The sequence below is a fragment of the Natrix helvetica genome, assembly GCF_964273705.1.
Source record: "Natrix helvetica genome assembly, chromosome: Z".
Taxonomy (NCBI): domain Eukaryota; kingdom Metazoa; phylum Chordata; class Lepidosauria; order Squamata; family Natricidae; genus Natrix; species Natrix helvetica.
The window spans coordinates 128,656,869-128,671,707 of NC_138554.1; the positions used below are offsets into that span (position 1 = coordinate 128,656,869).

The 14,839-nt window shown below is 38.4% G+C and overlaps 1 protein-coding gene across 6 annotated transcripts in view; it reads left to right on the plus strand.

Moving 5' to 3' along the window:
- The window catches only part of DIP2C (disco interacting protein 2 homolog C), a 366,720-nt gene that overhangs the window by 200,308 nt on the left and 151,573 nt on the right, over window positions 1-14,839 (plus strand). For 4 of the 6 annotated variants that reach the window (XM_081932268.1, XM_081932270.1, XM_081932269.1 and 1 more), the window contains exons 3-4: window positions 3,493-3,666; window positions 10,966-11,076. In XM_081932268.1, the coding sequence (XP_081788394.1) occupies window positions 3,493-3,666; window positions 10,966-11,076 (285 nt within the window). The remainder of the gene's footprint in view (window positions 1-3,492; window positions 3,667-10,965; window positions 11,077-14,839) is intronic. The other 2 variants (XM_081932272.1, XM_081932273.1) reach the window with 1 other exon arrangement.

Sequence of the window (14,839 nt, forward strand, 5' to 3'; positions counted from 1 at the left end):
ACCATAGCAGAGTATAAAAACTTGATGTACCACCAAAACCTTAATAGTCCACTGCAAGCAATGAATCATGGACAGCACAAAACTCCAGCTGGTACAGTAATTGCTTGATTTCACTGATGTTCAGCGATAGGGTGACATGATGGATAGGAAGGTCTCCAGTTGTGCCATTACCATTTTCTCTTACAAAGCAAATAGCAAATGCAGAATCCCAATCAAAATAAGGACAATAACAGGGAATAATAGGTATATTCAAGTCCAACTCCCTTGGGCAGGCATTTGAACTAGAAGACCTCCAAGGTCCCTTCTAGCTCTATGACTTTATGATTCTATGAGTGTCTTCCCCTTTCCTCTATGATTCCTGAGTCCAGTAGTCTATCCTTTCTGCCGTACATACATAAAATCTGTTCAGAGTACTATTAGTTGATCAATAAGTTCTGATTAGGGTTGGTCTCTTTCCTTACCCTCTCTTTCTCCCTTAATGAGAGAAAGAAAAACCCAATAATGTAGCAAAATACTTTATACAAGCATGCATTTATAACTTAAAGAAAGTTACAATAATATAAATAGATCTCTATATGTCTATATGTCTTATTAAAGAACAGGAGCAAGGGACACTTACACGTAGGATTATTTTCATATGAATAGAAGCCAAGGCTAAATAGCCTATTTCTTCCTGCTTTATCCTCTTATTTTCCCACTCATGCCGGCAGGTGAATGAGTCAGACTAGCTCAGTACTGCACGACATCTGAATCCAGGATGAGGTTTTATTGCATCCAGACAAGCAGGATTATTAGCTGGTTTTAAAGGAGCTTTGTCGTTTACTTATAAATCCTGCCTTGCTTGGGCATAATATAATCTGGAATTTGAATGTCACACTTCCGTAATCATCATGTAGCTCTGTACAGATGAGGGAAGCAAAATGTGGGTTCAAAAAGGTTGCATGGACTCACATTGTGGACTTAATTGCTACAGGAACTCTTCCATTAGTCTCGAAAGATTTCATTAAGTTTTCCCAAACAAGGCAGTATCAGGATTTTATCTTCAGTTCTTCTCCAAATATTTAAGAAGGCTTTTGAAATGTATGCATTCCCCAGAACCTGTGACACCATAGCATCTACGTCAATGGTTAGAAAAGGAGGCTTTGGACTTGGCCATTGATTTTAAGTAGATGATGCTCACCTAATTTTCAAAATTTCCTCTGTCTGGCAAAACTAGTTTTGGATTAAAATTTTTGGATTTACGTTGATGTTTCCAGTCCTCAAGGCCAATTAACTTTTAGATTATGATTCCCCAGAAAAAATATATGTATGTATGTGTATGTATAAAGTTATGTATATATGTGTGCATATAAAACTAGAGAGCAGCAGATTGGGAAGGCTGCATAGAGTAACTTTAAAATATGCACTTAGATTAGAAAAAATAAAACTATGCATGTTTGCGGAATAGGCATGCACAGTGCAAACAAACACATTACCTATACATACATAAATATATGAACTGCCCTTACATTTTTCTGGCTTCAGTGTATATTATAGATAGTCTTATCTTAACAACCACAATTGGGACTGAGAACTCCATTGCTAAGCAATATGGTCATTAAGCAGAAAATTGCACGATTGCACTAAACTTACGATGTTGTTTCTGTTATGGATCTCAAGCAAGACATCAACATCCACTTCCAATTCTACTGCTAGCTTCTCCATGGATTCTACTGGATGGAATTCAGTAGAAGTGCAAGTGGCCGTAATGCAATCATGAGATTCTGTGACAATCATAAATTCCCGCTGGTTACAAAATGCCCAAATTTTAATCACATAACTGCAGGGGGCGCTGCCATAGCCATAAATGCAAGGACTTGTCATAAAGTTACCTTTTCATTGCCGTCATAACTTTGAGCAGCCGCTTAATAGATCAGTTGTTAAGCGAGGACTACTTGTATATGTAGAGTTATAGTGGGGAGGATCTTGCCAGTATAGTTAGTGCCATGAAGCATTTGCAGTCTGATCTCCATGTCATGTAGGGACAAATAATAAGCTTTAAAACATTTTCCACTTGAATTTACATAGTTTCCAGGCTGCAATCTGGAAGATCACAAATGAGTTTACAAATTTAGTATTCTTCCAAACCAAGTATAAAGAATATGACATTTTTAGCATTATCCACGTAAAACATTAACTTAGAAAAGACCACTCCAAATACAAAACCATTTAATTATTTGAACCCTACTTCTCTCATTTTAGAAGTGAACAGAATATACAATGGTCAAAATCTGCCATTCAGAGGAGTCCAGAAATCTATTGGCAATTCATTTTTTAGATAAAACAATGCAAATTTTTGTTGCATTAAGAAAAACATTTTTTTAAGAAAAACAATTTTGTTTCCAAAAAATTCAAAATCTACTCTTAAGAAAATATCATTTAATTTACCTGTCCCCCTATGCAAATAAAGCACATGTTTTTCATAATTTGTTTTGCTTTTTGGGAGGAAATTCATACACACACACTTTTGCCAGTCTGAAGTAAAAGGATAAAAAAATTCGACTGCTCATATTTTTCCTGAGACATCAAAAAACCACTGATAAACTCTTCCGACATCTTTGCATTTGTACTCTTCTAGCATTTTTACTCTTTAAAAAAAGTGTGATTGCTAGAATACTAAGTTCAGCCTCTGCTAACACATTCTGTAGAGTTTCTAAGATTCCCTGCCAAATTTATGGACTTTGTCCTGCATTAGCTATTTCTTCTAAAGCAAAGTTGGGAAAAATATGTAGGAGACGCCCCTGTGTTGTTCTCTCATTGTATTATGCCAACAATGAGCAGCTGCTAAAGTTGCACACTACTGCTTCCTAGAGCCAGGAGATTGTGTATTTGTCATAGTCCTTGTTCCTATATTTCTGTCTTCAGCACTTTCCAGACAAAATTGGTGTTTTCTTCTGATGAAACTTGCTTGCTTCTAGATTCTTCCAAAGGGGAGTTGCTTTGCCCATTTTGGGGATGATGATGTTTTAATGTGCCATTAGTTGCACTTCGATCACTATTTGCTATGATCTATTGGAAAATGCAATGTCAAATCGTTGGGAAAGTTTGGTGTTTTACATCTTTAAACCAAAACAATCTAATTCTGCATGTAATTCTTTGGGTAAGGTGCCTTTACGTTTTGAGCAAACATACCCAAAATACTGGCTGTAAACCAAAAGGCAGCTCTTGGCTATTTCAAAATCCAGTCTTCTGTGGCTGCTGCTTTGTTGACATTACAAACACCAATGTTGGCTTAGTGGGAAATTGATTATGTGGCTCTGTTTTACAATGTCTGTATATGTGTTTGTATGTTTGGGGGTGGGGTGGAGATGTATGTATATGTGCAGGTACACCTGCTTTGGGACTTGTGTGTGTACATACCTCAACTGCATTGGGGCTGAAACTCCATCCGTGGCTGTAACAAATGTAAAAAAACTAAACATGATTTAATTAGTTTTTTTCGAATTGTTACAGCGGCGAATGGAGCTGCCGCGGTACGGTGTAGACTGCAGCACAGTGAAGGGCCCGCAAGAAGGATGCACCGCACTAGCAACATTGGGGTCTGTGACATCCGGGAAGCAGCAGCTAGAGAGCGCACAGCACCGCACAGCACAGCAGCAAACCGTCCCCTCTTTTACTTTCGTTTTGGTGAGCACAACAACTGTACTTATGTTTATATATCTGTATATGTTTGACAAGAATTTTGAAAGAAGTTGGTTGGATTTCATTGATACAGTATGTGAAGGAAGTTACAGTACACAGAAAAGTGACATTTGCAATCCCAGAATTGCACACCATTTGTGTGTTGTTTCACAATGTGTACCTAATGCAGTTCCAGCTAGATTTGTGGATCTGCTAGAGTAGCAATATTCCTGAGAGAAGTTACAAACTTGTGAAAATTGGATCTTGCTCGACATTCCAAGCCATCTCTGAAAGACAAGTGTTGACTTAGTCAAGGTCATTACTGCCAACTCATTTGCTACTTTGGGAAAAGAGGCTTGAAAAATGTCTCTGTAGCATAAATTATTGATCTATGCATATGTATTTTAGAGTATTGTGTGAACCAGAGAGTAGCAGTTTACTTTAAAACTATGCTTTTAGTGATATCTATGAAGGTCATTATTGCTTTTCTGTTCAGTGTTCTGAAAGCAAGTACCATATTCCATTCCAATGTAGATCTCTGCAGTTTTCCACAACGCACCATCAGAAGGTATGGTCTTGCTTGGTAGCTCTATGACCTCTAATAAAGCATTTGTCCACTACATAGTCTTTTCTCTGGTTATATTTGAGATGGCACTGAAACATCTATTGTGAGGGTATCTGTTCCATGGATTTGATGCTGATTAATGATGGAAGCAAACTAATTCATTCTTACCCTGCCTTGCTCCAGGATCGTGAAAACTTTGTATGATATGGCAGATATAGCCACAAAAAGATGATTTTTTTTTCAGCCATGTTCTCTGTGGGAAAAGTATGTTAACAGCCTAAATCAAAGCTCCCCAACCCCCAATCCCTGGACTGGCACCAGTCTGCGGCATGCCAAAAACTGGGCTGTGCAAACAAGCAAAGCCCATCCATGGGACATAGGCAGCATGCAAAACTATGCCTTCTCCAGTCCTTGAAAAAACCTCTCTGGTTCCTGGTGCCCAAAAGCTTGGGGGCCACTGGCCTAAATTATAATTGGTGATAGGATTAGTTCAGAATCTGTATGTAGATCTCTGAGTGAGTTGTAGTCATTTATAAATTTTTCTGATCTTTAGCTATACAATAAAAGCAATAACTATTAGATTTAGCTCAAGAACAATGTAGAACAAGCCAGTCAGAGATAGATTCTTTATTTGCCTATATACAACAGACAGAATCTTGCCAGACTAAACTCTTATTAATCTCACTCTAATGGATATACCCTAGGAGATTCTAAGGAACGGCTATCCTAACTCTCTTCCTTTATCTCCTGTTCTTCTCTGGGCTCTCCAACTCCTTCTTCACTATAGTTCATTACACTAGATCCCCTCCGTAGGCACCATCTCTTACGGTAACTGAAAAAAAAACCCTAAATTATTCCAAATAAATGCTTAAATTTGGGAGGAAAATGGGAATGAATCTGTATGTGAAAGGACTTATATGGTTGTTGCAAACACAATTCTATTTTGTTCCTTAAGTTTTAGAGCAGTGTTTCTCAAACTTGGCGACTTTAAGTCCTGTGGTCTTCAACTCCCAGAATTCCCCAGCCAGCTATGCTGGCTGGGGGATTCTGGGAGTTGAAGTCCACAGGACTTAAAGTCGCCAAGTTTGAGAAACACTGTTTTAGAGTATTGACACGTGTCCTAAATGACTATTTTCATCTGACTTTAATTGGTGGACCTAATCCACCAAATAATTAAGAGCAAACGACAAAACAAAAACACCCTAAAATCAAAATAGATTCTGTTAACTGAAACTGTCATATGCTAAACTAGACTAGTTCATATTCCTTCTACTATTTCTTGGAAAAGCTTCTGGAATTTAGAATTCTGCATCACTGGAAAATGTCCAATTTGAGAAAGCTAGTCTAGGAATTCTGTCAGAGATCTTCTGTATTCAAACTTCTTACTTTACTAATTGGCAATCTTCCTATGACTTCCATTCTCATCCATCCCAATCAGTTCATTGGAATGGAAGTATGAATGATTTATAGTAAAAAAAAATAGTATGTTAATTATATCTGAATACTTCATTCCGGTGTCCAGATTTGAGCCTTAATGGATTATCTCAATATTCAAGTAGTCCTTGAGTTACAATAATATAAATCCCATATGTATATCGGGGTTCGAAGAGCAGAGCCCTGCTTTCTTCCCCCCACTTGCCTCCACGCCACCACCAGAAGTCCCCTGAGAAATAATGTTTGTGTTCAAAGTTAACACTACCTCACCACCCCTGCAGTCACGTGATCTCAGTTTGGACACTTGAAACATCCCATATGAATATTTGGAATGGAATGTTTGATTGACACAATTGTCTTCACCATAAATTTATTCTCTTCAAGAATTCTAAATTGGGTTTTAGAATACTTTAATGTGATTGGAGATTGAATCAACAGAATATACATTTTAAATGAACTTACCGGTAACTAGGAAAAGAATATTATTGCTCCATATTGCAGAGTTAAGTAAAGCATTCTAACAGGAAGCAGTTCATAGAAAAAGGCACATCAACAATCAGGAGTAAATTCAGAGGGTGCCTATCAAGAAGAGGGAAGAGTCTGGAAACAACCACTTAAAAGACCTGGGATGTTTAAGCTGTGAAGACATGATAGCAGGCAGTTTTTAGATACTTATGGTTTATTAAGTGGACAAGAGGGTGTTCTTACTCTCTGTTGTTCAAAGAGCAGAACAAAAACCAATGGTTGAAAATACAAGGAACTAGATTTATGTTAGGTGTTGTAAGGAATAAACAGAACTTTGAAAACCTATTAGAATTTCTCCTATTCTCATATAACAAAGAGAATTAAAAAGCAACAATACTGAGTTTCTTCCTCACTCATTCCTGCCTTTGTGGATTAAGCTGATGTTTTCATAATAGCTGTTGCATAATTTTTTCAAGGCTATCTCCACTCTTTTCTACAATGCTATATTCTCTGTCTCTATAGAACTTCAGTCAGAGACTGGAAATGTTCAAGCAGATGCTGCAAAGAGTAAAGCATTGAATAAGTGGTTGGCGTAGGGATTAGATGACTTCTGATTCTATAAGAATTAAGATGTTGGAAGAGATGGGTGTAAATATATATTATGTAGTTGCCATTCTCCACTCGTGAATCCAATTTAATTGGTTCCAAATTTCATAAGAATCAGAATGATGCATCTTTCCTCAAACTAAAGCACTATTGTTCCATTAAGGGAGGGGCAGTATGAAAATCCTGAAATAAATATTGTTGTCTGGGATTCTCTTATTGAAGGCAGGTTTTCGAATCTTGATTCCATTTTTCCTACGTTTGGTCCCAGGTAATCATTGTAGTTGCTGATTCTTCCTTTCCTTCATCTCAAAAGCATGAATAGTAGCAAGGGAATAAATCTTCCTTAAAACTCATTGAGTAGGAAACATTGATTGCTTATGGATTACTTCTTACTTATATGCTCAAAACTAGGGGCTAAGGCATAGCAATTTAGATTAGGAGATTCTTGGTTCGGTCTGCCATTAAGTCAGCATTCCTCATTGAAGCTTTTCAGATATGTTGATATTCCAGAAATCAGTTAACTCCAAAATACCCGGTTGCATTATAGAGGTGTAAAGAAATGATAAGAATATAAGAATAATTGTTCTGAAATTGTTATGCTCCCTCTAAAGCTGTGATGGCGGACCTATGCCATGCATGCCACAGGTGGCACACAGCACCCTTTCTGTGGGAATGCGAGCCGTCACCCCAGTTCAGCTCTGCTGCACATGTGTGTGCACCTCCCGCTGGCCAGCTGGTTGTCGAGTCTCTGCTGCACATGTGGGGGGGCAGGGGTGTGCGGGAGGGCGGTACGTGCATGCATGTGGAGGGTGCACCTGCATGCGTGGGGTCAGGGCGCATGCAGGGAGCACGTGTGGAGGTGGGGCAACTATGGGTGTGTGCGCAAGTGTGTGTGTGGGGGCACATGCATATGAGCCGTACGGGTATTGAGTTTTGGGGGTTTGGTGTGCACGCCCGCATTCGCCCTCACATGCACTGGGCACTCAGTCCGGAAAAGGTTAGCCATCACTGCTCTAAAGGATTCAGCAATAAATTACAGAGATTCTCATTTTATATAGCTCTTAAGTTTGGATATGGCTCACAACACAGATCAATTAAATAAGGATCTTTATTGCAAGCAAGAATTCACCCAGGTGAATTAGTTGGTTGCTTATTCCCAGCAACAGTTTTGTACACTCACTGTGATTTAATCTTCCATTTTCTTCTGGCCTTTCTCACAAATCAACAGATTTCTTCTGACAGTGGTGACCTTTTAATCTAGTAGTTCTTAAATATTTGCATAGTTCCCAACCTCGGCTTTAGATATTCCGGCCCTCACCTTAACTATCAGCATTCTGTATCATATAATGGCCTACCATTTATGAAGCCAACTTATATCGATGGACAGGCAAAATCTCTTGTCCATTGTCATTTTTTAGTAACAGTCAGAGATCCAAAAGATAACCTTCATTATCAAGATTTATAGCCATTGATATCCCAATTTTATTGAATCTATTAAATCCAAAGTAGTGATCATCGCCATGTATGATGGAAGTTTTTCTCTTTTCTCTCTTTACTTTCACCTTCATAGATTAAAAAATGGCTTCAGAAGAGAATTTCTTTCAAGTAATTGAACGCTGGATGCATTTCACTACCAATTAATTTATTGATTTTATATATTTATTTTCATCATGCATTTTCCAAACGAAGGACAAGTTAATTCAGCTTCGGGTTATATTCTGTTACTTTCTCATTCAGAGATGTGATATAATTAATATTTTTCTAGTTGGGGTGTTCAACGTTGAGTGACTCCTAGAAAATAGATCAAAAGAGATTTCAACGGAATATCAGTATATGATTTTACAAGATATAATCCTCCATGCAAGGCAATAGCAATGAATCTATAACTCTACAGATTGCCTTGTGCATTATTTATTTGCACAAATTTTATTCTGGAAAAAGAAATTCCATCTGACTACAGGTTCCCGCACTATATGTACCACATAGGTAGATGATGTTTCTATGATGATTTTGATAATAATATCTCACTGGATTTTTGGAGTTTAATATTTGTGAGGGTTTTCTGTCTTATGCAAAACGGTTTGCATACCAGAGACCTAATATTTCTGTTCTATATTTACCCTGCAAAAAAATAGGCTGTTTTTAAAAATTGCAACTGACTGGCTGTGCTGAATACCTAATAAAAGCTTGTACTGGACTTCCATTGTTTGAAGAAAACTTGGGAACCAGCCATAAAGTCATATTTATATCCCTTGTATATGGGAGAGAGGAGAAGAAGATCCTATTTTGACCTTTAATGGAGGCAGAAAATTGAATTAGACATTTTCTATTTAAGGCTTCTTACCAGAGAAATGTGCTCATGTCATTGGAAAATATGAATGAACCAGTAACTGACCACTGCATGAACAGGACACAAGAAGAAGATCCGGTTCCAAGGAGAATAAAAACTGGGACTCACCAACTAATTAGATAATCTCAATAGCTGCAGATTTATAGGATTCTAAGAATATCATAACATATAAAAAGAGCTGACTAATAGTTCCGTTTGGTAGTATTGACACCAATCTCCAAGATTTCACAATTGGAAATAGAAACTGAAATTGTAAAGAGAAGAGATGCTGAGACTAGGATGCAAAACCTCATCCAGATCATGGATTATCAACTCACTTCAATTGATACTTTGCCCATCTTTGCCTTATCTGAAAAATTATAGTGTTCCAATTTTATACAACATACTGTCTCATTGGCTTATAAAACAGGATAAGGCATTGCAAGACAAATAAGAATATTATACTTAAATATAGAAACATCCTGTAGTATGCAATGATTTTTCATTGGTATCAAGTTGGAGGGTAGATAAACTATCTTTCAAATAAGCAGGGTTGTCTTTTTTGTCCCCTGTGGTTCTTATCACCATAGTATCTAATTTGTAGACCTAAAATAGAGCTGTCGCCTGCTCCAAGCTCAGCCACATGATGCTCTTTGGAAAGAGCTGCTGAACTGATTATTTCAATTAGCTCGTATTTATTTTTAACCGTTTGCCAGGACAGTACAGAGCACATAATCCGTCACAGAGTTATTTCTTGTTTCAACTCCTAACTTGCTTGTTTTTAATGTAACATACTGAATAGCCTAAATGCTCTTTGTTTGGAGATACTACCAAATGGGACATTTAAAAACACTTACCTCCATATTCTTTCTCCTTCAGTCAAATATACTGGGATCCATCTTCCTAAGGAATCAAAAGGTAGTAGCATCTGGAGACAGCAGATGGGGTTCATTAAGCTGAAGAGCTGGGAAAACCTTGTTTTGGAAAGGCTCAGTGGGTATATTTTGATTTGATGCATAAAATCAACAGAAGTGCCTGGTGACTCTCTAGAGCTGCAAACCAGATGTAGTCCACAAGAATTCAGCACCAGGTTCATTCAACATTTCATCCCCTTTTCTGCTGCAGAAATGGAAGGGCAGATTGTTTATTTTCCATTGTCCATTACTTCAATAGAGGAAGAATTGTCTTTCTCTGCTTAGGTGAACCATAGGAGCAATTGTTCACATCCTTCTTCTGTTTAAAGAAAGAGTTTCTTCCATTCATTCTGGAGGTAGCAAGGGTGAGATTTCATGATTTTCCTTTTCTATCTAGAGCTCAACCCTAACCTATGAAAGAGACAATTCAAACTTTGGTTGATGTTTCACTTCTGGAGGCATCTGAATCAGTTGCTTTTTCCTGTAATATGGACATTTATATGGTGCACTTAGAGCACTTTCACTTTGCAACAGTAAAAAGGTTTAGCAAACATTGCTTTATTTGACTCATAAGATATTTGATTGTATACCAATGGAACATGGGCAGAATTACTGTACTTGATGCTGCTGTTTTATCATTCTAACTCTACCAGACATTTTCTTTATCTGTTTCTGATTTGTACAATTCAAGCATGACAGTATCACAAAAGTGCATTCCCCAGAGTTGTTGTTCTGTAGTATTTTGCATATTTGTGCTGCAGTTATTGGCAATAATGTACATGGTTTGTTCACACCTTTGATTTTGAACAGTAAGTCATAAAATCCTATGTTGTAATAATTTCCTTGCTTTGTATCAACTCTAGCATAGAATTCTTGACAACTTAAGCAGTTGAAAGTTTTATTTGCATCCACCGTATGCCATGTTTACCATAATTCTAAAAAACAATGCAACAGAATCTGATATTTTTTCCTTTTGTTTTCTGCAAATACAGGAGTGGATCAAGCACTGCCACAAGAACGCCGAACACCAGTAACTCCATCCTCCTCCTCTCGATACCATCGCCGTAGATCCTCAGGGTCACGAGATGAGCGCTATCGATCAGGTGCGTACTACTACTACAACAACAAAAGCATTAGAAGGTACCATCTGTAGCTCAGGATTGCTCCTTGGTGGAATCCTTGGTGCTCTGGTTGTTTTCTTACAGATGTTTCATTACCCAGCTAAGTAACATCATCAGTTCAATGATTGTACGATTTGGGAAGTGTGGAGATGATTTTATGTAGTTGGGTAATGAAATGTTTGCAAGCAAACAATAAGCACAGAGGGCACCTAAGACTTCACAGAAGAAATATCTTTTAAAGAGCAGTAAAGAGATATAATCTTCTTGGTTAAACATTTGACTCCAACTACATTCATCTTTTAACCTTAGTCGGAAGTTTCATGAAAAAACAGGGCATATATAATATTGATTTATGAGTTAGTTGCACATTATACTTTAACTTTGGGAGAGTAAGGCAACATTCAGGCTATACTCTTTTCCATTCTCCCCTCTAGCTATTTCTTGATGGGAAGCTTCCAATGAGAGAGTATGATTGCTCCACTATCACTCACTGAGTGTCAGAAGCCGAGAATAGGGTTGGTCCCCAGTCTTAATGCAACACCTTGACACTATATGATTTATTCAAATCTCTTCTGGAAATATTAGATCTTCCCTGGATTTTGTAAATATCAACTCTATCTTATCAAATCTATTTTGGAGATATGACTCTTAATCAGATTTCCTGCATAAGAGGTCTACTTTATATAATGACAAGGGAATATGATCAAGATTGAATAAATAAAACTTTCACACTGGAAATGTCAACTTACCCTTAAAAATTGGGATAATAATTAAGATCACACTGTAATTCTTTATAATACAAAAAAAAAAAAAGGAAAATCAAAATATAATATTTTTGGGGATCAGTGGTATTTACACAGGGGAAAGTTTGCTTTGGGAAAAAACAAGGCTATTGAAAAAACTCTGAAAGACAAATTCAATTAAATTGGATCATTTATTAGCAGGATTAATAATATATTTAATTATTGTCTGTATGGGAAATATTCCAAATATTTACATCTTCAAGCTGGAGTATATAGAGACGTGTGTGTATGTGTGTTTGTTTTTCTGGTTTCATGCTGAGTTAGTATTACCTTCAACTTTGAATTATTAATAATAAATTTATTTTATTTTATAAAAATAAAGGCAGCTAAAAAGATGATAAAGAAACCTATCTTGAGGGTTAGGTAAAAATGATTCTCTATATGTAACTCAAATCATGCTATTCACGATGGAGAAGACAAAATTAACTTCTGGCTGAAGAAAATGTCAATAGCTGCTGAAATACCAACATGGGTTTTTAAACAGCAGTATTTCAACAATGCTGCTTGATATTCCAAGTCCAACTTGTTTCTTCTGAATGCTTTCCCCCTGATGCATCAGAAAAACACCTTAAAACAATCTAATATTTGAATGTCACAGAAGCAGAAAAATAAAACCATGAATTTTTAAAATTCAATTCTTACAAATTCATGAAAGCCAAATGGGAAACTGTTCCTGGGCCCTTATGGACAGTTAGCCTGTTTTGTAAGGCACTGAGATAACATCACCTGCCTCACACATCAGCAGCTAACCTGGTTTATCTGAACCTAGCCATTGTATCTCGTATAGTATAACTTACGTTTTAAGGTTGTATGAACCTGTAGTTCGTCCTTCCTTCCTTCCTTCCTTCCTTCCTTCCTTCCTTCCTTCCTTCCTTCCTTCCTTCCTTCCTTCCTCCCTCCCTCCCTCCCTCCCTCCCTCCCTCCCATCCATCCATCCATCCAACCAACCAACCAACTCTCCATTCATTTGTGTGCTTCCCATCTTCCATATAAAGTGACTCTAGTTGGCTTACAAATTATACAAACGAGAAAAATAGTTAGAATATTATAAAATCAAAGCAAACTGACATTAATGTACTATTAAAAACTGTGCTAAAAAACACAAAGAGCCAAGAGATGGATGGAACATGGATGAGATTCTCCTTATTCACAAGCCCTGTCCTGCGGCAAATACCATTCTCGGGGCGCAGACCATCCAGCAACACTAGATTTTGATATGCTACCAGAAGGCTAAAAGACAGGGGGAGTTCTCACCTCCAGTAGAAGAATGTTGCACAGGGATGGGGCCATATCAGAAAATGCTGTTCCTTGATATTTCTTGCTTCAGTTCGTTAGCAGATGGGATGTTTTCTCTTGCATGAACAAATTCCTTTGCTCTTTAAATGATACTGACATTTTGAAGCACTTAGGGCCACAATGTAGGGTTTAATTATGACTCTAACTTATGTCCAGTCAGCTTCAAACTTAGTTTTATTCCAGTTTTACTCCAGCTGCACTCCAGCTGCCTTTTGGTCCTATTCAGAACATAAAGCTCCTCCATAAACTATGGAGAGTTTTCGGGACTGATAGGCCACATGAGGGCACATGGGCACAATCCGGTCCAGGATTGTGTGGCAGAACCCCCAGGATATTCTCACAGCTCCTTCTAAAACCTGAGTGGAACCCTTAATTGCAACTCTTCAAACAGGGCCCACCTTTCGCTACCAATTAATACTGCTTTGGACCAGCCATGGAGAAGGGATATGAATTGGCGCAAAACTATAATGCACAGCCCAATCCCCTGTAGCCAATGAAAGGTCAAGGAGAAGAAGGATGGTTGCACTACTCCACTGTGACTCTCCCCAGAGATCATCCACAAGTGCATTCAATGCCGTCTGTCTCCCTGTCCTTGGCATAACTTGGCTTGAAACCCTACAGAGAGAGGTCCAGATCATTTACTTCAATCAGGACCCTCTGGAGTTTCAAAGCGACCCTTTTCTCTTCCATTCTCAAAAATGGTGAGGGGAACACTGGACATTTAAAATCCCCAGGATATCTCCCAATCTCCTTCCATTAGTGGGTCCATTAGTCCATTAATCACCCCTCCCATAGTCTGGTCACAAAACCCACACAAAGTGATCCTAATAATTGATTTTACATAGGACCCTCTGGAGTTTCAGGGCAACCTTTTTCCAGCACCTTCTCAAAATGGTGAGGTGGACACTGGACAAAATGAACCATTTATAGCACCCTCAGGTTTTCGGGACAAGCTGGCCCTTTCCAGAATCCAAAGCTCCTCCATAACCATGGGGTGTTTTGAGACGGATAGGCTGTGTCAGGGCACATGGGCACACCAAGGGAGAACTGTTCAAATGGGACCTGCCTCTCTCTCCACTACCCCTCTTGCTAGAGATCATGCACAAGTGCGAACAATACCATCTGTCTCCCCGTCGCTGACTAACATGTCTTGAAACTCTACAGGAAGGGGTCAAGATCATTTACTTCAATCAGGAGTTGAACTAGCACAATACTGTGGTCCTCATTCCCATCCTCCGGAGGCATTGAGCCTTGTCAAAGAGCAGAAGGTGTTTCCACTTCTCCCTCCCACTCTTACCAGACATCATCCACAAGTGCAAACAATGCCATCTGTCTCCAATATGCTGGTCCAAAATTATACATTGAGGGGTCCAGATCATTCATTTCAATCAGGACCCTCTGAAGCTGCAAGGCAACCACATTTTCCACCACTAGTTCTGGAAAGTGAGGAGGACATTGGACAAATGTAGTCCAGGAAGATTGGGTTCAGTGATGGTCTCTGCAGGCGGAGCTGCACTAGGGCTTCCTTTAATGGTGCTTGAAATAACCACTCCTGGAGCAATGCGTTTATCACCTCTTGGACACACCTGCAGGCCAACATCCTGGAGAGTTTCATCAACCAAGAGGAACAGGGATCTTATTAGCAG